The sequence below is a fragment of the Metarhizium album genome (genome assembly GCF_000804445.1).
Source record: "Metarhizium album ARSEF 1941 chromosome Unknown scaffold_19, whole genome shotgun sequence".
Classification (NCBI taxonomy): domain Eukaryota; kingdom Fungi; phylum Ascomycota; class Sordariomycetes; order Hypocreales; family Clavicipitaceae; genus Metarhizium; species Metarhizium album.
The window spans coordinates 287,031-309,094 of NW_024467593.1; the positions used below are offsets into that span (position 1 = coordinate 287,031).

Sequence of the window (22,064 nt, forward strand, 5' to 3'; positions counted from 1 at the left end):
GCTTACAATGTCTCGGCTGCCTTGAAGGTTCCGGGGAAAGGGTCCGGTGATGCTGTTTTCCGTCCCCAACGGCCAAACCAGGAGCGGCGGGAGGGAGTGTCCTGCACTTGTGTACGCCATACTCCGTATAGCCTAGCATTAAACTCGCCCCTTACGGAGGACTCCGGAATGTGGTTTGTAATGCAGTCACAGTCACGGCTTCTAACTTGCCACTACCTACTCCGTACCAAGTAGGTAGGTATGTGTGATGTGTGTACGGAGTCTCTGCTTAGCATGCGCATACTCCTCCGCATCCATCCTTGCTAGGGTCAGTCGTCCGTCCCTTGGCGGCGTCGTGTCGCTTGTCATGTCTTTTTCTGGTCTAGGTAAACACTGCGGCGTGCACGCTCGTTATGCGGCGGCCACTTGAAATGCAGCTCTGCCTGGACACGGAGTGGATGAGAACCTAGGCATGTACGGAGTAATAGCATGGCATGTGGTGTTTGTGAGTCTGTGTGCATGTCGTATGTATGCAGTATGTATGTAATTATGTACGTTGGTTCCGCGAAATTGTGCAGATAACAATTCGCCGAGTCGGCCGGCCGAGCGAGTGACTGACTGACTGAACGAGTGATGATGCTCTCTCCCTGTCGTCCACCCCCCATTTCGGAACCGATTGGTTCGCTTTCCGGGCATGTATGTAGGTGTCGCCCTCTCGTGACGGTTTCTAGGCAGCACTTGAGCGACATCCCAGCTTGACTTGCCCAACGCTCCGCTCGTGTTGGCACGAGTAAACAAACTCAAAGAGGGCGAGACGGAGGTATCCATGCCGCAATCCCACTCTGACTCTCGTTTGAGCCTCCAAAACCCACACCGGACGCCAAATCCATGAGCCAAGCAAGGGGAGCCGGCACCGGCTTGTTGCGATGCCGAATTGGCCACCGTGTACTCGGTAACTTGGGCATCTACAGACCACCATTAGCTATTATTTAACCCATTCAAGTATCCGACCCTGCCTGGGAGCACTGTTAGTCTATTATGAAGGAGGTATTGGAGTATTTGTCAACCGGCGCGCGCAGCTTTTCTGCCGCCTCATTTGACGGGGCCGTCTTTTCTTGCGACTCTGAGTACTAGTCGTTACAAAGTTGCTTGACGGGTTGGATCCCTTGGTTGAGGTGTGATTGATTGTCTTGCGGGACGATCGGCGCTGTCATCCGGAACGAAGGCCGTCGGTTCACGGTTCGGCCATGCCAATGCCAATGCAACTTGTTTGTTTGGACTTGCGCATCTCCGTACTCGTTGCTCCGTAGAACTACCACCTGCGAACCAGTACTCCGACTCCGTAGTTGCTTGCCTGGCGCACGCACACCCTCCTTTCCTTGGCCTGACCGGAGGCGGCTAGTACTTGGACGTTTTGCCGTTGCTCACGAGCTGAAAGGTGGCTGGCCTCACGCCACGGTTTGCTTCCGCGTCCAATGCAACCTGTCGGCGGCCGCAACAAGCGAGTGATGATAAGGGCAAGGGCACACGTCGCCGTGATGCTGACACTTTTTTTTTTCCCTCTTCTTCGGTTGGAACTTGGGGGGTCTCCGCCTTGAGACTTTCGTTTTCGCACACGAGGCCATCAGAGAGCGAGCGAGCGAGTGGTGTGGCACCCAGTGGCAGACGCCGGGAAACCGAGTTGCACGTGCAAGCAAGACGCGGGTCGTCTTCGCACAGGACACAGTAGTGAATGGGCAAAGGCCTCGAAGGGTTACCAAAGTGGCCCGCCGGATACGGATCGCTCCGTAGAGCGAGAATGTCCTGGTCCCTGGAGATGGAAGTGAAGACAAGTCCTTGCAGGCCGGCCGGCGGAGACTCGAGAGTATCACCGCGTCTGTTTCACAGAGTAACCTCCCGAGTTCGTCGTCATCCTGGGACACGCTGGTCCGCAAAGGCGGAATGCATCATCATGACAGGCAACTTGTGTCTGGTCATGTTGAGCAATGAATGACTGTGTGAAAGACGGCCGCTGCTGGCACTGGCACTGGCACTGCTCCGTGCCTCGCACTGTGGAGAGGTCATCACCAACTGCCCTCTCTCTGTTCCGCCAAGCTGATGCGGTCTGAAGCACGGTTTGACACCGCCAAACGCCTCGAGGGTCTTGTTCGCGACTAATTCGGGCTGATGCAAGAGGCTCAACACAACACGGACATGGACATGGACGGAGTGCTGGGTACAAAGTAACTACAAAGTACGGACTCGGGTCATGCGTCATGTCACTCGAGTGTCGACGTTTGAACGTGAATGACGGAAATTGATCCACCAACCAGCCGCTAGCAGGCAGCGCTCCCTCCCGCAGGGCTCCCCGCCGCCGGCCTCTCAGAAAGCTTCCTCCCACACCCCCAGATCCAGATTGCGAACTCCCATCAAAGTCGACCATGCGCACACACACGCACTCACTCGCCCTTTCCACTCACCGTCGGGTGCGCGCCGCACGAGCTGATTGATGGCTGTTGATGGGACGAAGGTGCTGCTGTGCTGCTGTGCTGCTGTGCTGCTGTGCTGCCGTGCTGCCGTGCTGCCGTGCTGCCGCCATTAACGCTGAAATCCCCGCTTCAATCAAGCTATCATTGATGGCCGTTCCCGTTGCCCTCGAGTGCCAAGATCCAAGATGCTCTTCCATCCACCAGCCCGACATTTGTTGGACCCAAGTTTCGTGGAGCCTCCCGCCCGCCGTCCCGCACAACACGCACAACTCACTCACTCACTCCCTCCACGCCGGTAGCCGGGAGGAAACGCTGGCACATGCAACCAGCACACGCCCTGCTCCATACTTCAGTCCCAGGCGTCCCATGTCTCACACCCCCTCCCCAAGCCCCAAGAAGCCGGGGGAAGGAGGCATACTCCGTACTACAGCTTAATACTGTATGTACACTGGCACGTACATTTGTGGGATGAGCATGTGGTGGATGAGATGACCTTGGTATGGGTCAGGAAAGGGCCCTCTGCCCTGGGGGCGGATGCGGCTGCGCGGATGCAACCAACGACTGCTCGGTACATACTTACGTACTGTATACTGCCCACACAGAGTACATGCACAGAGTACATCATAGGACTTGCGGGTAAACAGGCTGACAGGGGAACAGGCCGATGGCACCTTCACCAGGAGGCACAAGGAGCGCAATGGGATACCGATGGCTTGGCCGGCCAGGCTTCCAAATAAACCTGCCCGTTCCTCCCATCCGAAAAACTCCCCATCCCCTGTTTTGTGCTTGAATAAGAAAAAACACTTGTTGCTGCTGTTGTTAGCAAGTCAACTCTGTGTACGGAGTATGTGCTTGTGAAAACGACAAACCACTCTCATGATTGTTCCAGTAACTGGAGTCGACTTGTCCTGCTAAAAAAAAAAATCCCAAAAGGAGGGACAGAAAGAAAGAAAGCAACAAAACGGCCGTGTTCGTCCTCTGACCGCCACCATTTCCGCGAACAAGGCGAATCACCTCCCTCTGAACACCGAAACGACCAAAATACGACTTGGACGGCTCGCAGTCACGAAAACAAGCTAAGCTCTGACCAAGCAGCTGAAAGGACATAAATACGTCCCGTCAGCTCCCATCAGGATTTTGCCGTTTCAAACCGACGCCCAAACAAAGGAGCGCTGTGTCGTTCTTGGTTGTCGGTGCACGGGAGTTTCCTCTTGACTGGCCAATATAATACGTTACCATCTACCCAAACATAAGAATACACCGCGGCCGATAGCAAGGTTTCGACGAAATATTCCGACAGATCAGGACCCATCCACACCCGGCAAGCGAACTACTTATACAAACATACGTACATATATCCATACATACGCCGTTCGGCCTGGTTACGATATCCAACCCTATATATTAAGACAAAAACCCACCTCGGCCGGCCCCTACTTGGGGACGACCAACTTCAACGCCGTCTTCTTCCGTTATACCAGACGGGCCCAGGAGGCCGCCCGGGGGAACGCTGCCTTGGACAGGCATGGCGGCAGTACAAGCAGCAAAAATGGCCGCTTCGGCCACGCCCATCCCCGTCAGATGCCACGGCACCACCTTGTTCGAGCTGCCGCTCAAGAAGCGCAAGCAGCGACGTCTACTCGAGCAGGAGCAACGCCGACGGGCTCTGCTGGAGGCGGAGGAGGCGTCGCGCTCCGAGGCGTGGTGCTACATTGTCGAGTTTCTGCAACAGTCCGAGTGGTGTGATCAAATGGACCAGATCGCCGTGGCATCCGATGCCGTCCCGACCATGCACGACCTCGTGTCCTACGGCTTCCTGGACGAGAAGGAGGGCACGATTGCATGCCGGCGGCTGTTCAAAGCCCCCGTTGTGTGGGATGAGCTGGGCCATGGGCTGTGGAAAGTCCTGCGGTCTGTCGCCGACCAGAAGCGAGCTGCCCTGGACGAGGTCGCCAGGGCCAACGCCTGGAACGCAGTCGCCGAGGCCTCCAGCTCGGCCACCAGCTCAAGGAGATCATCGTCACGGCGGGTGTCGGAGGATTCATGCGCGACCACAATGTCCGGCGAGTCGGTCTCGGGGCATGCTTGGTTGAGCTCGTCGCCCGCCAGGAAGGGCAGCGTCCCTCGCATCTTTGCCCGGATCACGGCGAGGCGATAGCAAAGGTTCGCATCCAGACTTCTCTTCAAGTGCCAGACTACGTTTCGCGTGCGACGGCGCAGATGACTATGCCCCTATCTAGTGGTGGCACTGGGGTTTTTCATGACTTTGGACAGGCTATTCCACCAATGCCCTTGATATGAGACATAGTACATGCATGGCTTGCTGGGCAAGCAGCTTGTATGGGAATATGGTTTTAAGCGAGGCGTTTTTAATCGTTAATATTATCCACGATACCACGGGACGACTGGTTACATCATAGCGATGTCTTGTGCGGCATGGGAATATGTGGTCTTGGAATACAATGTCAATATCAGGTAGACTCAACATGAATCCAGCGGGATGCTGCTTTGGCCTTTGTTCTTTGTGCGTCATTCTCCATCAGTCCCGGCCCCTCCACCTGTCACGCATGTGAGTTCTGTGTACTATCCAGTCTTGAGCCCGTATTTCCTATTTCCCAAAGTGCATGTGATCAATAGGCGGTGATGTGGTTGACTTTTGTTGACGTGTGTCCGCAGCACGCATGTGACGTGCCGATCAGTTACACTCCCGCCCCATCGTATCCGGGACGTGTCACTTTTGAAACGTGCCACTTCAAACGTCACTACCTGTCGACTTGTGGTCTGGTCTGGTAGTCCTTGCCTGGCAGCCCAATTTCTCACGGCGGCCGCTCTTTCGGTCACTGACATCTGTAGCTTCCCCTCGACTTGTAGCGGTGCGCAACGGGCAGGTATGCGTAGTACTAATATCAGACCGTGTCAGCCGGTTACTGCGGACGCGTTAAATTAAGATCTGTCCAGCTGTTCCTGTGAAACGCCCTTCTACGAAGACGTGGCAGAACGGCGTCGTTTTCGCTGCTAGTTGGACTCGGCCTAACTATAGTCATTTGATGAGCGTTTTTCGAATCGCGCTGTTCAAGATCGGTGTTTCCTGGACGGACCTAAGACAGTTGTCCTGAATGATACCGTCTTAGTGTCAAACACTCTGTTTCCGAGGATGCTAAATCTTTATTTGACCGCAGTCTTGAGGCTTGCCGCTGCCGTTGTGGTCTCATATTCTTGGTCGAAAGCTTCTCAATCTTCCACTTTTTTGGGCTTCCTTCGTCCATAATCAACTCGAGCGGGTAGAAAACTAGCTGATGGCTTACAGTATTACTATTTGACGTCGATTTGTTTCGCCGATTTTGGAGAATGAGGTAGATCAGTAACCCGTCGCTGGCTTTGTCGTTCGCCCCCTGAGTTTGGTCTCGGGTAGCCTCGGCGTAACTTCGGACAAGCTGCCCGCTTCGCTCGCACCCAATCAAATCATGTCATCCAGGCCCGCGTCGACAGGGGCGGGCGCGAGCTAAACAGCCACTCAGGCTCGAGCTCAACTGGTGCTCCAATCTCTTTCTGGAGCTAGCAGGCAGATACCCGCATCGTCAAACCTCAAAACTCCGCGCTGCCCTTTGGCACCATTCGCGCCTTGCCGTTCGAACCTTCCTTTCGCCGACCTCCGCCGGCGGTGTCTCGTGGGACGGACGTTTCAGGCATTTTCTTCTCACTTTGACTTGTTGCATTGCGACACTTGTCACTTGACCTTGGATGGTTTTGGCGCCGGGCACTGAGTGATGACGAGCCAGCCTTTGTTGTTGATCTAAGGGCAGGCTCGACAATGGCGGCTGCGGGTGTCGACGTCGGCTATGTCGCCGGCCACCTAGGCTTTGACGAACCTGTGTTGACGACACTGACGACCGAGCCGACGGCAGAACTGGTGGTGACGCTGCTGCAAGCTATTGCCGCCAAGGCTCGCGAATTTGACACACTGTACGCAGACAAGCTCCAAGTCGACATTGAGTTGGAAAATGTGGTTAGAAGCTCCGAAAGCAGATCGCAAGCTTCAAAGTCCACTACAGACAAGGCACTGAAGGATGTTGAAGAGGCCAGGCAGAAACTAAAGGAGGAAGGTAAGCTTGAGCTTGGTGCATTTCTTCCCCTTCCTATCGAGCTCCGGACTCGAGTCCGAGGACCCCGAGCTCAGTTTGAAGGACACACTATTAACTGGAGGTGGTTGATGCTTTGCAGAGACGAAGCGACAATCCTTGGAGAACGAATTGCAGGTTCTCAAGGCCAAGACTTCTGATCACGCCGCGGAAGTGAAGACTCTCACCGACAAGATTGAGGTTTTGCAGTCATCGAATCGGACGAACCTCAGCATTATCGAGTCACACAACAAACGCGATGAAACCATCACCGAGGAACTCACAAAGCAACATCAACGCAACGTCGAACTTTCTCAAGAAGTAACAGCTCTCCAACAGTCGGAACAAACTGCCAAGGGTCTACTCAACAGCGCCAAATATCGTGAGGAATCGTTGAAGCAACAACTGGAGCTAGCTCGCCGTAACACCGAATGGCTAGAGGCGGAGCTGAAGACGAAGAGCGAAGAGTCTCTGAAATACAGAAAGGAAAAGGGCGCCCGCATTGCCGAGCTGCAGCGCGAAAGCGAAGATGCCAAGTCACAAGTCGACGCGCTCAAGCGATCCGAGCAGAAGCTTCGCGAACGCCTCGATGCCATGCAGGCCAAGGCGGACGAGGCCCTTGTAAAGCTACAGAAGCAAGAAGGCGCCTTTGCCACCACCATTGAAAGCTACAAGCAAGAACTCGAGGATCAGAGGCGGCTAGTCGACATGTCTGACCAGCTGAGCAAGAAACATTCGGAACGCGTGCGAGACCTCGAGGCCGAGAAGGAGCGCCTAAGAGACAATTACGAAAATGAACTTCGAAGGGTTCGTATGGAGCTGGAACAAGAACGACAGAACGTGACAGAGATGGAGGAGAGAATCAGTCAGCTCGAAAGCGAACTTGACGAAGCCCAAGCTCGTGTGGAACAAGGCCTTCCATCGGGTTCGGCGCCCCAAACACCACGCCCGAACGGCTCGTTTGCGGGTCGCGCAGCTTCACCATTCGGCACCACCCCTGCCTCTATTCGCAAGTCGGCTATGACCGCAACCCAAGCCATTGACCAGTTGTATCAGGTCAAGGGGCTGCTGGCCAGCGAGAAGAGAAGAAACCACCAACTTGCGGAAGAGCTTGACGAAATGATGACAGCTCTTGAAGCCAAGGCACCAGAGATCCAAGAGCTGCAGGCCGAGTCCGATACGCTACGCAGCGAAATTGCACGCATGTCCGAACTATCTCAGCAAAGCTTTGAAGAGCGAAATCTTGCAAGAAAAGCAGCTCGCAAGGCGGAAAGCGCGCTGGCGACCGCTCAATCTGAGACGAAAATCCTGCGCACACAACTTCGGGATTTGGGAACTCAGATTCAGATGCTCGTTTTCAATATCTATGCCATCGAAAAGGGCACGGATCAACTGACCGAGGAAGAGAAGTACCGCCTGCAGCAGCTGGAGAGGGGAGAGATTACAGAAGAGGCTCTTTCCGATCTCTCTGACACCCATCAATTCATCACCCAGAAGCTGGTGGTTTTCAAAGACATCAAGACGTTGCAACAGAAGAACGAAGACTTGATGCGTATCACCCGTGAACTTGCTGAGCAGCTTGAGAGTGAAGAAGCTCTCGCCGCAAAACATCAAGCCAAGGAGGATCATGATCGTGTTGAGAAGCTGCAGCGCGAGCTTGAGCACATGACTGAGGAGAGTCGATCAATCAAAAATACAATGGAGAGTTACAAGACGGAGCGAGACATGTTCCGACGAATCCTTCATCAGCGCGGCGCCGGTGTCGACGAGGCTTCTATGATGCGTAGCTCTCTGGATGGTAGCCAGCGTGCACCACTCGCTAGCATCGAGGGCAGCGAACAGGCCGAGTCCCTCAGCGAAGCTCTGCGAAAATTGCAATCAGAGTACGACAGCTTTAGAGATGCTCAAGACAGTGTTCGCAAAGACTTGCGAACCCAAATTGATCATTTGTCTGCGGAGAAGAATTCACTTCAAACGGAACGCGTCAAGTTGCAGGGCGAGGCGAGATTAGAGTCCGAACGACGAGAGATGCTGCAGAGCAACTACATCGCCTTGCAGTCCGAAAACTCTGAACTTCAAAAGCGGGTGCAGGCCTTGTCGGAGACTGCGGCAAAACAGGACATTCGCACGCAGCAGGTAGCCGAGGAACTCATCGGGACCAAGGGCCTATTGGATAGCATGAGAAACGAAACTGCCAACTTGAAAGCCGAGAAAACTCTTTGGAAGGACATACAGGATCGCATGAGCAAGGACAATGAGAACCTGATCGAGGAAAAGAATCGACTGAACCATCTTCTTGCCACCCAACAGTCCTTGGAGAATGAGCGCAACATGTCCGAGTCTGAGGCCAGACGAAAGGCGCAGGCCAAGATCGAGGCCCTGGAACGCGAGTTGTCGGATGCCCGGAGAAGGCTCTCCAGCGAGGCAGAGGACAGCAAGAAGCTGCAGCTCCGAAAGGAATTCGAAGCGAAAGAGGCGCAGAAGAGAATCGACGAGCTCATGGCAAGCCTGGGCCAGATTCGCGAGGAACATGTCGGCGTCAAGACAACTCGAGACCATTTGCAGGCTCGAGTCGGTGAGCTGACTGTTGAACTGCGAAATGCCGAAGAACGTGTCGGTCGCCTGCAACCTCGACCAACTCCCCGACCTGGATTGAATGATGGAAACCAGCGACAACAGGAGCTCGAGGCAGAGCTTCACGACCTGAACAACGACATCTCCGACCTCAGGCGGGATCTTGACTTGGCCAATACCCACCTCGAGAATGCAAAGGCGCAGGCGGAACAATACAAGGAGCTCAGTCAGGCGAATGAGGAATTGCTCGCAGACTTGCGCGATTCTCAAGAACAGTACAGACAAGAGATGGAAGCCATGATTGAGGACAAGGATAAGAAAATCAAGGAGCTCAGCCAACGGATTGAGGACATGTCCGAGGAGCTGTCCCGCTCAAACACGGAGCTTTCGCAGTTGCGCGACTCCCAAGGTGATATTGCTCGGAAGTATGAGGACGAAAAAACCATACTTGAAGATGAGCTGAAGCGTTTGAGGGAGGAGAGTGCCAGACATGCCGAGGCCACTCGATATCATCAGCAAGATTTAAGAGCCCAGGCTGAGATCGCTTCCAAGGCACAGCAAGACTACGAGAAGGAGTTGGTCAAGCATGCCGAAGCCGCTCAGCTCGTGCAGCAATTGCGCACTGACTATAATGAGCTCAAGAGCGAGTCAGCCTCTCTACGAGCAGAAGCAGAGTCGGCCAAGGTTGCCCTGGCGCAAAGCGAGAGCTCTTGGGAGGATCGCCGACAGCAGCTCGAACAGGAAATGGCCGAGTTGGCAACTCGACGTGAGGATGTCAATGCTCAAAACAAACTCCTACATCAACAGCTTGAGAGTCTAACTGCACAAGTTGCTGCATTGCAGCAGAGGAGATCAAACGACAATGAGGAGGGAGATGAAGGCATGTCGCCCGTACATGTCGGTGATGCCTCGGAGGGGCTGAGGGAACTCAACAACTACTTGCGCCGCGAGAAGGATATTCTCGAAGTCCAGTATGATTTAAAGACACAAGAATCCAAGCGCCTGCAGCAACAAGTCGATTACGTACAGTCCCAGCTAGACGAGGCTCGCCTGAAACTTGATCAGGAGCGCACGCAATCAGCACAAAGCGGTCGTACATCAATGACGCACCAAGACTTGATGGAAAAACTCCACGAGCTCAATTTGTACCGTGAAAGCAGTGCTGCTCTCCGCAACGAGAACGCCCGACTGAAGGATCAGATGGCCGAGAAGAACAGGAGGATCGAAGAAATGGAGGGCAGGGTCCACCCACTCGAAGTTGAGATTGACAATCTCAAGATGCAGAAATCGTACCTTGAGGAGGAGATCAAGCAGATTCAGGAGGACCGTGACCGCTGGCAAAAGCGGACTGAAAGCATCCTTACCAAGTACGACCGTGCTGACCCAGCTGAAATGGCGCAGCTCAAGAAATCCATCATTGACCTCGAGGCTGAGCGAGACGGCCTCAAGCAAGGCGAGCAACCACTTCGGGAGAAGATTACCGAACTCGAGTCAACGCTGGAGAGCGAACGCCAAGCGTGGCAAACAACTCGCGGAAAGCTTACTGAGCAATTCAAAGAGCGGTCTAGAAAGCTCACTGGTGAGAAGAATGAGGCCGCTCAGCGTGCCAACCACCTCCAGGAGCAACTTGAAAAGGCAAACGGCGACCTTCAAGGCGCCCAGCAACTCGTCGAGGATGCCGGAAAAGAGAAGTCGGAACTGGAGAAGCAGGTTCAATCTTTCAAACAGCAAGTGGAGGAGCTTCTCCGAGAAGCCCAACAGCATCAGGCTGGGCAACAGCCTCCGGCCACTACTCCCAACGTTCAACCTGGTGATGCGACGGCATCCGCTGAAGTTGTCAGCCAGTTGGAGCAACAGTTGGCCGACGCCCGCAAGGAACTGGAAGCGGTAAATACCCAAAAACTCGGTGCAGAGCAACAGCTTGAGCAACTTCGCGCAGAGCTGCAAGAAGCCATCGCTGAACGTGACGCGGCGACCCTGAAGTTACAGAACGAAGCCGCCGTTCAGGCCAATGGCATCACTAGTCATGATGTTGCTCAAGCAGCAAACGGCGACGGCGCAACCACTGGCCTACCTGATGAGGAGCGAAAGGCATTGGAAGAGAAGGTGGCTGCTGCCGAGTCCAAGGCTGGCGAGCTTGAACAGAAGGCCCAGGAAGCGGAGGACAAGATCCAGCAAACGATCAAGGAGCGATCTGATAGAATGCGGGACGCCCTCAACAACAAACTGAAGGAGAGCAGGGCGAAGATGGAAGAGGAGTTCAAGAAGAAGGAGGACGACCTCAGACTTTATTTTCAACAGGAGAAGCTCATCTGGCAGGCGGAGAATGCGGGAGAGAAGCATGCGGCATCTTCCCAACCACCTGCAACACCAGCCAAAACCGAAGTGCAGCAACAGCCTGCCGCAGCGCCTCCTACAGCGAACACGGCCCCGGGCGTGGCCGCAGACCTTTCTCAGCTCGACGATGCCAGCATACGGCAGTTCCTGTCCACCAACACGGTCGTTAAGAACATCATTGCTGCCAACATAAAGAAGAAGATGGAGGCGGAAAGCAGTAGAATCAAGTCTGAGTTTGAAGCCAAAATCACGTCAGCTCGGGAGCAGGCCCAGCTGATGGAGTCTAAGAAATCCACGCTCCGCATCAACATGGCCGAGAACAAGCTGAAATCGGCCGTGGCCAAGTTGGGTGTCGTGGAGACTGCGGCAAACGAGACGCCTCAGAAGCCAGTTGTGGAAGTTTGGGAGCTTGCGAAGTCTGCACAACCGCCTCCAGCTACAGCAGCATCTGGAACTCCAGCAAAGGGAGCAAAAGCGCCAACAACGCCCGGTTCGGGTGCCGCGACGCCTGCCGCAGCTCCCGCAGCCACTCAACAGGCGGCGCAAGCATCGACTCCGGCAGCGAAGCCAGCTGGTGCTGCTCTTCCACCGAAGCCGAGCAATAACCCATTTGTCGTTCCGGCAGATGCGGCCAAGTCTGGTACGCCCAATCCCTTTGCCGTGAAGATGGAGCCAGCAGCAGCTTCTTCAGAGAGGCAGCCACAACAAGCCGCGCAGGCTCAACAGCAGGCGCAGACCCGATCTGGCATTCCCATGCCCCGAGGGGGTGGTCGCGGAAGAGGAGGAGGAGGTGCATACGTCCCCCCTGGGCAGCGTGGCGCTGGTGGTCACCAAGATGGGGGCGCGGTCGGTCAAGGCGGACGTGGCAGAGGAGGTCACAGAGGAGGCCGAGGAGGGATGAACCCGGGGGCTGTGGACTTTCAACCTGGAACCAAGCGGCCTAGAGGTGATTCTGAGGCCGGAGGCGGCGCCAAAAGAGCTCGTGGAGCACATTGAACGGCACGTTAAATGGCACAGTGGCAGGGTGTGAAGTGCGGGAGGATATTGACGCTACAAGAGATGACGGCCAGACAGATGGGCCAAGGAGATGTGTGTGTGTGTGTGTGTGAATCCGTCATGTGAAACGTCTGGGGCTATATCTGCGTTGCTCTGTACTCATACTTGAAGCTTTTGCAAGGGAAGGGGAACCGCGCATCTCATCTTTCAAAATTAGGATCAGGCCTATAGCACCACTGTACTGGTAGCATGATATAATATCGTCGTTTTTGTTTCTGTTGCGAGAAGAAGTGCACATGACATGACACTGGGCAGTTGGACGAATTGAATGGTCACGGACTCGTGGTCAATTTAATCGAGATAATGCAAGAATCTGATTGGGTGGATGGCGGCCCCGTCCGGCCGGAAGACGGCTGGGCTTATGCCGATGGCCGTCTGGACTAAAAAAAAAAAAAGAGATAAAAAGGAAAAACTTCACTCCCACCTCGAGCCGTGAATTTGTTTAACGGACTGGCCGCGGACTCATGCACCTCTGGACAATTCACCCTGCAGACCCTGATCCTGCATCCGTCTACCGATCGCGCCCAGGCCAATCTCGAACCGGCCAGCAGCGAGCCGCACCGCAGCCTGGTGGAAGCCCGCTGCCCAAATGGCACCGCAGTCCCGGAAGCGCAAGGTTTCGCCGACGACGGTGCCCGAACCGAAGCGGAACAAGAGCCCACACAAGGCGGACAGCCGGCCGAAGGCGCGTGCGAGGGCGAGCGGAAAGCCCCGGAGCAAGAGCAAAGCTGCTCCCGCCCGGCGCGCCGTGCTGGATCCCTCCGCTCTTGCCTGGCAACCGGTGGGCGAGGACTTTGGCGGACTGCAGGTGCTCTCCGGCGTGGACGTGGTCAGGGATGGCGAAGCGGTCCGGTTCCTCGTCAAGAGCGACGAGGGCGACGAGGCAGACGGCCCGCCGGTAGTGTCTGGCGGCCAAGATGACGACGAGTCTTTTGAGGGGTTCGGCGAGGTTCCTGCGGCGAGCGGGGCTCTCGACGCCCGCGAAGCTGGCAATTCTCAAGATGGTCTGGCGGGCGAGGCACGTCGCCAGGAGGTTCCGGAGGTTCCGGAGGTCGCGGGGGGCAAGGCCGGCGCGCGCCGTGAGGCGCGAGACCAGAACGACCGCCGCGCGCGGAGGGACGCCAGGCGGCGCAAGGTTGCGGACAAGGCGGCACAAACGCCCGCTGCACACGGGGCCGGCAACGAGTTCACGGCGCTGGCGGCGCTGGCGGACGAAGAAGCCGAGGACGACGACGGCGACGTCGACGTGGGCGCGTGGATGGCGTTGAATCTGTCGCCGTGCTTGGTGTCGGCGGTTGCGCGGCTGGGCTTTGCGAAGCCGACCGCCATTCAGGAGAAGTCGATTCCGGAAATCGTTGCCGGCGCAGACGTGATTGGCAAAGCGCAGACCGGGTCTGGCAAAACACTGGCTTTTGCGCTCCCCATTGTCGAGAAGTGGCTCGAGATGCAGGAGGGGCAACGGGGCGAGGGAGGGGAGGACGCGGATGAGCCGCCGAGGGGGGGGAGCAGAGGAGGCCCGATGGCTGTGATTCTCAGCCCGACGAGAGAACTGGCCAAGCAGATCGGCGACCACATCAAGGCCGTGTGCGACGGCCTCGCCGCGTCCCCGTATGTCTGCGTTGTCACCGGAGGGTTGAGCGTCCAGAAGCAGCAGCGCCAGTTGGAGACGGCAGACGTCGTGGTCGGCACCCCGGGCCGCCTGTGGGAGGTGCTCGACGGAGACGCCGGGCTCCAGGAGCAATTCACCCGGATCAAGTTCCTGGTCGTCGACGAGGCGGACAGGCTTCTCAAGGCCGGGCAGTTCAAGGAGGCGGAGAGCATCGTCGGCGCCCTGGACCGGGAGAGCCCTGAGGAGGAAGAGGACGGATGCTCCGACGACGGCTCCTCCCGCGCACAAGACGAAGCCGGGGACCGGCGACAGACGTTGGTGTTCTCGGCCACGTTCGACGAGAACCTGCAGACCAAACTTGCTGGCAAGGGCAAGGGCAAGGGCAAGGGCAACGGCCCCAAGGCCGGGAGTGACGAGGAAAAGATGGCGTATCTCATCAAGCGTCTCAAGTTCCGACGAGAGCCCAAGTTCGTCGACGTCAACCCCGCGAGCCGGATGGCAGATAATCTCCGCGAGGGGCTGATTGAGTGCGGAGCCATGGAGAAGGTGAGTGGGAAAGGCTGTCACGGGAGCTCTGCAGGCCAGGCCATCGAGGACACTAACGCTCTGGTTTCTTTTATTCTTCGTTTCACAGGATCTCTACCTTTACACAGTACTCTTGTTGAACCCTGGCCGTCGAACGCTGGTCTTCACAAACTCCATCTCTGCCGTCCGCCGAATCACACCCCTCTTGCAGCACCTCAACCAGAACGCGCTGCCTCTGCACTCGCAAATGATGCAAAAGGCTCGCCTGCGGTCGCTGGAAAAGTTCGCCGCAGAACGGAGCACCATTCTCGTAGCCACCGACGTCGCCGCCCGAGGTCTCGACATCAAGGACGTAGATCAAGTCGTTCACTATCACGTCCCGCGTGCGGCAGACACTTACATCCATCGCTCGGGCCGCACAGCCCGTGCTGACCGCAGCGGCGTCAGCATCATCCTTTGCTCGCCGGATGAGGTCCTTCCCACCAGGAGGCTTGCCGGCAAAGTCCATGCTGAGCGGTGCTCGTCCGGCCAGAAACAGCACGTGATTGAGAGCTTGCCCATCGACAGAAAGATTGCCTCTCGCCTCAAGCCACGCCTGGATCTGGCCAAGAAGATCACAGACGCAATCCTGGCCAAGGAAAAGAGTCACAGTAACGAGGTCTGGCTCCGGAACGCTGCCGAGGAGCTGGGTGTCGAATATGACTCTGAGGAATTCGAGGCCACTGCGTCGAGTGGTTGGGGTGGAGGCAGCAGAGGCGGTGGCCGACGGAGGAAGGAGAAGGAGGCGAAGGCCTTGACAAAGGCCGAGATGGGTGCGTTGAAGGCCCAGCTGAGACAAGAGTTGAGCCAAAGAGTGAATCTGGGTGTGAGCGAGCGGTACATCACTGGCGGTAGGGTGGATGTTGCACAGCTGTTGAAGGAGAGGGAGAGTTCTGTCCGTGGTATTTTTTTGGGCGGTGACAATTTGGGGCTGGACATGGGTTTGTGAAGGGGCTTTTGAATGCATATCAAGCAGAGACAATGGCTAGATTTGACGATGACCCTAACCAGCCGTTTGCAAAGCCACCATCAGATGAATTATGACTGCCTTGTAAGCGGGAACCGGACAAGCTACAGCTCTACATCTGCATCATGGTGATGCCCGTCCGCAGAGAGCAGAGATATCGGTCGCCAAGCACCGCACCCATTTGCGTTGTGAAACATGGCATCGTATGCATCTTGCCGCAAGGCAGAACTACCTAGGGATGAAGCAGAGCCAACAGTCATATCCGTTGTTTGAGAGTCCGTCTTGGCGCCGTCTCGGTTGCACTCTGTTGCATTATCCACGTCTTGATGTGGTCGTTTTCGTGACGCTGTGTTGGGCTCATTGCTGTGTTGTGCCTCGTGTTGAGATGGTGAGGCAGGATCATGGCCCGGCCGTGCTTTTATGCCAAAGCGAGGATGCATCACATGTACCGGTTCTGGTTTCAGAGATGATGAAACATGTATGGATTCAAAGGTTTCTGCTTGCGAGCCTTCGTCTAAGGGCCTAGAGAACTGTGGTCGCTTCGTTTCTCCCTGGTCTCTGATGCGTTTTTCTTCCTCGGCAACTTCGAAACTGACGTCGCATTGGCTATCCACCACCGGTGTCCCTACTTCACGACGTCTTTTTTCGTGTTCCGCTGCAATCAATGGCGCCATTTTCTTATCGTGCTCGAATCTTTGCTCTGAGCAGTACATGCCAAACAGGGACTCCACGGTCAGGGCTGTTTTTATTTTTATTTTTCAGTAAAGCCCGCAAGGTTCCAACAACCGAAGATCTTGACTTACATTGATCCATCCATCGTTGGTCTACCGTACATGGCCAGATGTCCTTTGGCCGGAACGCTTTGATGAGCTCACAGAGCTCTCTGTAAGGGGAGTGTCTCGCAAAGGGAAAAAGAATGACCTTTGGAAGGGCGTCATGTGGGTTGTTGAGCGGCGCAGCTAGCAATTTTGGTGCGCCAGTCTGAGTGCGTAATCTTTCGACAAGAGACTGGACTACAGAGCTCATGTCTGCAGAGAGACCTTCACCCAAGTCGCTGATGGACATGTTCAACGACAAGTCTCGACCGCTTGAGGCCATGCGTCTCAAGAGAGCTTTGATATCGTCTTTCGTTTCACCGTCGACTTTGTCCCATGCAGGAAATCTGGTCCATTAGCCACACAAGTCAAGGTCGTCAAAGTAGCACCACTCACAGGTTTGTTAACGTATCAATGACTTCGTTTGTAATGCAACCGAGTTCAGCCTCACGAGAGAAGTCAGTTCCGCCACCACCGACACCCGCCTCCATTATGCTCTCCCCCCCCTTGAGACGACAGACTACCGGTCGAATCGAAACGACCGAGGGGTGTTTGGCGACAGAACACATATTTGCCCTCTCACAACTATGTATGCGGACATTGGTGTCGGAGGTGAGGCATCCTACATGCTGGGTATTACCACACATGTGACCAGTCAAAGCTGCAGCACCTGCTGCGAGATGAAATTCTGGCGAAAAGGGTTGATCAGAGGAACGGATCCTGAGGGCGTTGAATATCCGCAACTTGTAGTCGTCGACATGAACCTTTGGAATGGTCAGAAAATATTCACGTCAGGAACAGGGGTTGCACGCACCTTGGAGTTTAGGGTCTTGGAAAGCGCAATCCACACGTCTTCATAGCCAAAGGTCCATGCTTGGAAGTGGAAGATTGTGTTTTCTGGATACCTTTGTACTTTGGCTAGCAAAGCAGCTATTCCCTCAGATTTTGTTTGGAATGGAATATCGGCGAGGAATGAAGTGTCGAGGTATAGCTTATCGAGCGTCTTTAAGCCGCATGTGTACTCGAGCATGATTGGATTCCTGGTAAGTGCGTTGACAAACCACGGTTCTGCACGAATGTCACCGGTGTAGAGGACGGCTTTTCCTTGGCCTTCGATCACTTTTTTTTTTTTACAAATAAGCCAACGTTGGGTTCAATTTGGAATTCTTACGCACAAAACATGGTTGAGCCTGGACAGTGGTTGGCGTCAAACAACGTGACTTGGATATTGTGGCCATGGCGAAGCTCTATTACCGTTGGTGCTTCGAGAGGAAGTGCTTTCTGCAGAGATGTTAGGCGAAGAAGGATACACGGGCAGATAAGAAGATGATATCCGTACTAGGACTTTCGATAGGTGTTTATATGTCTGCTGTCTTCCCTCAAGGATGCCACGGACGTGATTGATTCTACATGTGAACCTTTCGAGTCGAAGCAAAATCTCTCGCGTTGCTGCAGAACAGTACACACTTTTCGGAAGCTTTTAGAGTGATGAAAGCCAGTGTTGCAAGGATAGTTTCCTACTAACAAAGGAGAGCGCAACGTTTCCAGTCCGACAAGGTGGTCGCTGTGGACATGGCTCAAGAAACATGCCAAAGGTGGGAGCTGATCCGACTGTGCTCGAAAGAAATCGACTGGTACAACGTTCAAAATGATTTGAGAAACGGTTTCAGCCACACACACAGAAGAGTGACTTACTTCGTATTTCTGGAAATTCAGACACAATTCCGTCGAATGTCGACATGATTATTTCTGCCTTGGATTGCTCGTGTGGATTGCTCGTGCACGCCTACGCCTGTTGGAATGTGCAAAAGTCATTGAAACAACAGCCCAATCTTGTCCATTGCTCGAAACCAAACTGAGACTTGATACAGAAATTTTGATGGCCAGTCAGTCTGGGGCAGCGAGAAGACAAAGGAAAGCAGCTGTCGTGAATCTGGGCAAGTTTGCGTCGTTCACCATGGATGCTTCCCGGAGGTGCACTGCCTAGTGCTCCGTACGTACATGAGAATGATGTACTGTGCACACTAGAAGCTGACACTGTAATGAGGCACCGTGCGCCGTGGTTTGAGCAAGTCTTTGGTTGGGCCACCCAATAAACAACATCACAAGTTTCCAACATGCATCTAAAAGATCACCACAGAAGCCCCTTTTTGGACCTGAACAGGAGCTATCAACGGGCAGCCAACCGCACACGTAGCGCACCGTGATAAGTCGGTGATTTTTATATTTACATGCCGTCACTCCTTCAACGTCCTCATCCTGGGTAGTTTGGCCACAAAACTTGGCTTTCTGACTACTAATCAAATTGAAAGGAAGTATCAAGGCGCTGACACTTGGGCCAGAAACTGTGACCTCTAGTCAAGGTGGATTCTCCAAAGCTCACCGTCACTCCCGGAGCTGAAGTCGCTTCGCGTATGCATCATCAAGGTGTTGTCGCTCACAATCAGGTCTCCCTTCTCCCAGGTGTGCCAGTACGCAACTCGCCTGTCGTTAAGAGTAGTGCTGATGGCTTCACGAATGGCCCGATTGCTAGTTTCACCGTGGCCGTCGAGGGTGACCAGGGTAGCGTCAAACTGCGTCTTGGATTGCGACCAAGCCTCGTGATATCGTAGGCATGGTTTGCCCGTCGTGGGATGCTTAGAGACCAACGGAAGCCCGCTTAGCTTGGTTGTGTCGATTGAGGACGTCGAGACCGTCCACGTCTTGGTCGCAAGCTCCTCTACTGTCAGCCACTTCGGCAGATACCTGAAGAACATGGTTGACGAGGAGAACAATGTGAAGCCTGTGTCTCTTGGAGGGGGGGAGGCACAGGCGAAAAGTAGGAAACTAGGGAAACGGTCAACCACTGTGCTACTGAAATGCCACGCTTGAAAAGTCGAAACGCTTACCGTGGAGGAGCAGAGACTCGACTTTCTTTACGCGGATCATGGACGTGCGACAGCGTCTTGGAAAGTCCATCGTAGTGAAATGGCATCCACTCCGCTGAAAGGCCATTGTTCAAGCCGCGAGTGTGCGGGACTTGGTCTTTGGCCTCAAGCACAAGCCCACATTTGGGCTCACCAAACTCGTTGGACTTCTTGACGAAAGCGGCTTGCTTGGGGCTTTTGAAAAAGCCACGCATGACGACGGGAGAGTTGATCTCAGACAACGATCGAACCTTGGCCGCGTCAATATCTTCGATTGTCATGGATCCCGGGCCTGCAGCCGGCTTCAGCAGCCAGCCACTTGGATATATCGGCTCGAAAGTGACGCCACCCTTCTCAGCGCCCCAAGAAAAGAGATGCGACTCCTCACGATAATAGCTAGGAATGCCTTTCTCCAGAACCAGCTCATATGTTTCGTCGTCGTAGAAATCGGATCGCATACCAGAAACTACTGTGCCATCAAGCTTGTAGCCGACGGTGCTGTGCCATGGTGTTGTGAAGATGGTGGTAGTGGGAAGCAGACTGATGGACAGTTTGTTGGCCCCGGTAGAACGATGAATCGACAGACGTACGTGGTTCTTGTACTTTTGTCGAACAGCGCTGGCAAACGCCTTTTGAAGCGGTCAATGGACATGCAGACCGAAACCAAGACGCCTGAAGCGGATCAAACTTACATCCCCGCGGTACATCATTTGTCTTGCAATGTATTCGATTCCGCGCTTATACTTGGATTTCGTTCTGTCGCTCCGAAGCGGGTAGACGGTCGCCAAATCCGTCTCTAGAAACTTAATGTAGCCTCTGTAGGTGAGACTCACGTCTTCGAGTTGCCTGACCTCCTTCCATTTCCAATTCGGATTGCCGAAAGCATTGAGGAGTTCTCTGCGGAAATTCGACGCGTTTGCAACATAAGTCATCTCATCCAACTCCTCTGGCAGATATATGGACACAAGATGTCGCAGTCGACAAAACTCAATTTGGGTGAAGCCCTTGGACTTGGCCAGGAGACGAAGGTTCTCACCATATGACCAGACATCCTTGTCAGGGACACCAAGCAAGTCTGAACCCATCAGCCTCGACACATTTATACCATTAGAGAGGAGACACCAAAGAGGGGGGAAAAAAAGGCAACTGACCATTGTACACCAGCCCGTCCGAGATGAGGGTGAGTTTCGCCCCAGGGGGGTATATGTCTGCAATGGCTTGGCATAGTCCGTTCAGGTGGCTCAGAGCTAGCTCTTCGGCCTTGTCGGGATTCTTTCCGAGAACCTTTGCTGATGTATTCGGAGACTTGAAAGGAAATGCCGGAAGGCACATTGGGATAACCCTGCCGGCCTTGACATGGCTGTAAATGATGGCCAAAAACTTCAAGGCGCCTTGATCCGCTTGAAGTGGCGGCCCATTCTTCGGCTTTTCCAAACGATAGCGGTCGATTACACCAAGAATTCTCGATGCGGTGTCAAGGGCAGATGAACCTATCGAGTGTGGGAAGTCGTCAACGCTGAGGCCTCGGGAGCAGTGTGTTGCCTTGGCATCGGCCTCGGCAGAATTGGCTTCATACGCGGGTGATGCAGCGCTGGGCATGGTATACAAAAGAGAGAAGAAGGGGACGAAGAAGAGATGGATACGGAGAAGATGGGGTATCTCTTGCGGAAAAGTGGAATGGACTTTCAAGATCAAGTTGTAGGGGCTGAGTGAAGAACGAGCGGCCGTTTAAGTGTTGGAAGAATCGCATCATGGACTTTGCCAGCTGGCCGCTCACCCTCAGATGCCCTGGCCGCGGCCTCGTTCACTACAAAGAAGCGGCGTCGTGCCAGGTTGCCGTGCATCCAAGTATGTATTAGACAAGGCCGCCAGCCTGGGGTCACGACTGATGGCGACGCGATTCGCATCGTCACTTACAGACTACATTCAGACTCCAGACAAAACGGACAGACCGCACGGCATGGCAAGTTTAGCCAGGAGTGAACATGGGAAGAATGGACAGGGGGGAGGCGGATCAAGGCCAATAAGAGATGATGTTTATAAAGAGTGTGTGGGGGAGGGGGCAGGAAAGTACGTACCTCATTTTGTGATGCCGACAGAATCTCTTATTAAAATATGTTCTTTGACCCATGTTGGAGTGAAGAGCTACTCCGTACTTTGAGATGTAAAGACGGCTCCTCTCCCGTTGACGGGGAGGTCCCGATGCATACACAAATAGCAACCTTGTTCTGCGCAACCGACCGACAGAGACTCGGTGAGGGCGCGAGGACCAAGTCCAGCTGAGAACGACACATGTCATCCTACAAATTGCTCTACGAGCCGGGAAAAGCAAGTCCATATTGAATGATGGGCATGGGTTGTTTGGTCCCTGAGTGTGTGGATGGAGTCTGTCTTTGTGCCGGCGCGGCGCCCCGGCTCAGCTGACCGGAGGGTCGTCCCGCTATTGGCGCCGGCCTGGGGAATGCTCCACTTAAACTTGATTGGCTGCGATAAGAATTCAAGACGTAAGTACGGAGTGCTCTGTAGAGCAGAAAAGTGACGATTGGTTCTACCTAGACTTGATGTAAGAGCAATGCATTAATTGATTGATAATTGTAGCTTTACCTGCAGTCATACTTTTCGCTTTCGTGATACACTCATAATGCATTGTATTTTAACTTTTACGGTTGCA

General features: G+C 54.5%; 5 protein-coding genes across 5 annotated transcripts; 3 read left to right on the forward strand and 2 right to left on the reverse strand.

Moving 5' to 3' along the window:
* Nucleotides 1-3,996: 3,996 nt before the first annotated feature.
* Nucleotides 3,997-4,605, forward strand: MAM_06270 (uncharacterized protein; the record flags this gene model as incomplete). Its single annotated transcript, XM_040825068.1, has 1 exon — nt 3,997-4,605. One exon carries the CDS (start codon nt 3,997-3,999, stop codon nt 4,603-4,605), a length of 609 nt encoding a protein of 202 aa, XP_040676974.1.
* Nucleotides 4,606-6,258: 1,653 nt separating this feature from the next.
* MAM_06271 (filament-forming protein) lies at nt 6,259-12,472 on the forward strand (the record flags this gene model as incomplete). The annotated part of the gene is made up of 2 exons (XM_040825069.1): nt 6,259-6,550; nt 6,669-12,472. 2 exons carry the CDS (start codon nt 6,259-6,261, stop codon nt 12,470-12,472), a joined length of 6,096 nt encoding a protein of 2,031 aa, XP_040676975.1.
* A 649-nt stretch (nt 12,473-13,121) lies between these two features.
* MAM_06272 (DEAD-like helicase) lies at nt 13,122-15,654 on the forward strand (the record flags this gene model as incomplete). The annotated part of the gene is made up of 2 exons (XM_040825070.1): nt 13,122-14,687; nt 14,776-15,654. The coding sequence occupies 2 exons, from the start codon at nt 13,122-13,124 to the stop codon at nt 15,652-15,654; spliced, it is 2,445 nt and encodes an 814-aa protein (XP_040676976.1).
* Nucleotides 15,655-15,776: 122 nt separating this feature from the next.
* Nucleotides 15,777-17,725, reverse strand: MAM_06273 (uncharacterized protein; the record flags this gene model as incomplete). The annotated part of the gene is made up of 5 exons (XM_040825071.1): nt 15,777-16,411; nt 16,476-16,834; nt 16,884-17,251; nt 17,302-17,606; nt 17,659-17,725. 5 exons carry the CDS (start codon nt 17,723-17,725, stop codon nt 15,777-15,779), a joined length of 1,734 nt encoding a protein of 577 aa, XP_040676977.1.
* A 1,116-nt stretch (nt 17,726-18,841) lies between these two features.
* Nucleotides 18,842-20,992, reverse strand: MAM_06274 (Pyoverdine biosynthesis; the record flags this gene model as incomplete). The annotated part of the gene is made up of 4 exons (XM_040825072.1): nt 18,842-19,232; nt 19,376-20,022; nt 20,086-20,468; nt 20,545-20,992. 4 exons carry the CDS (start codon nt 20,990-20,992, stop codon nt 18,842-18,844), a joined length of 1,869 nt encoding a protein of 622 aa, XP_040676978.1.
* Nucleotides 20,993-22,064: the final 1,072 nt, after the last annotated feature.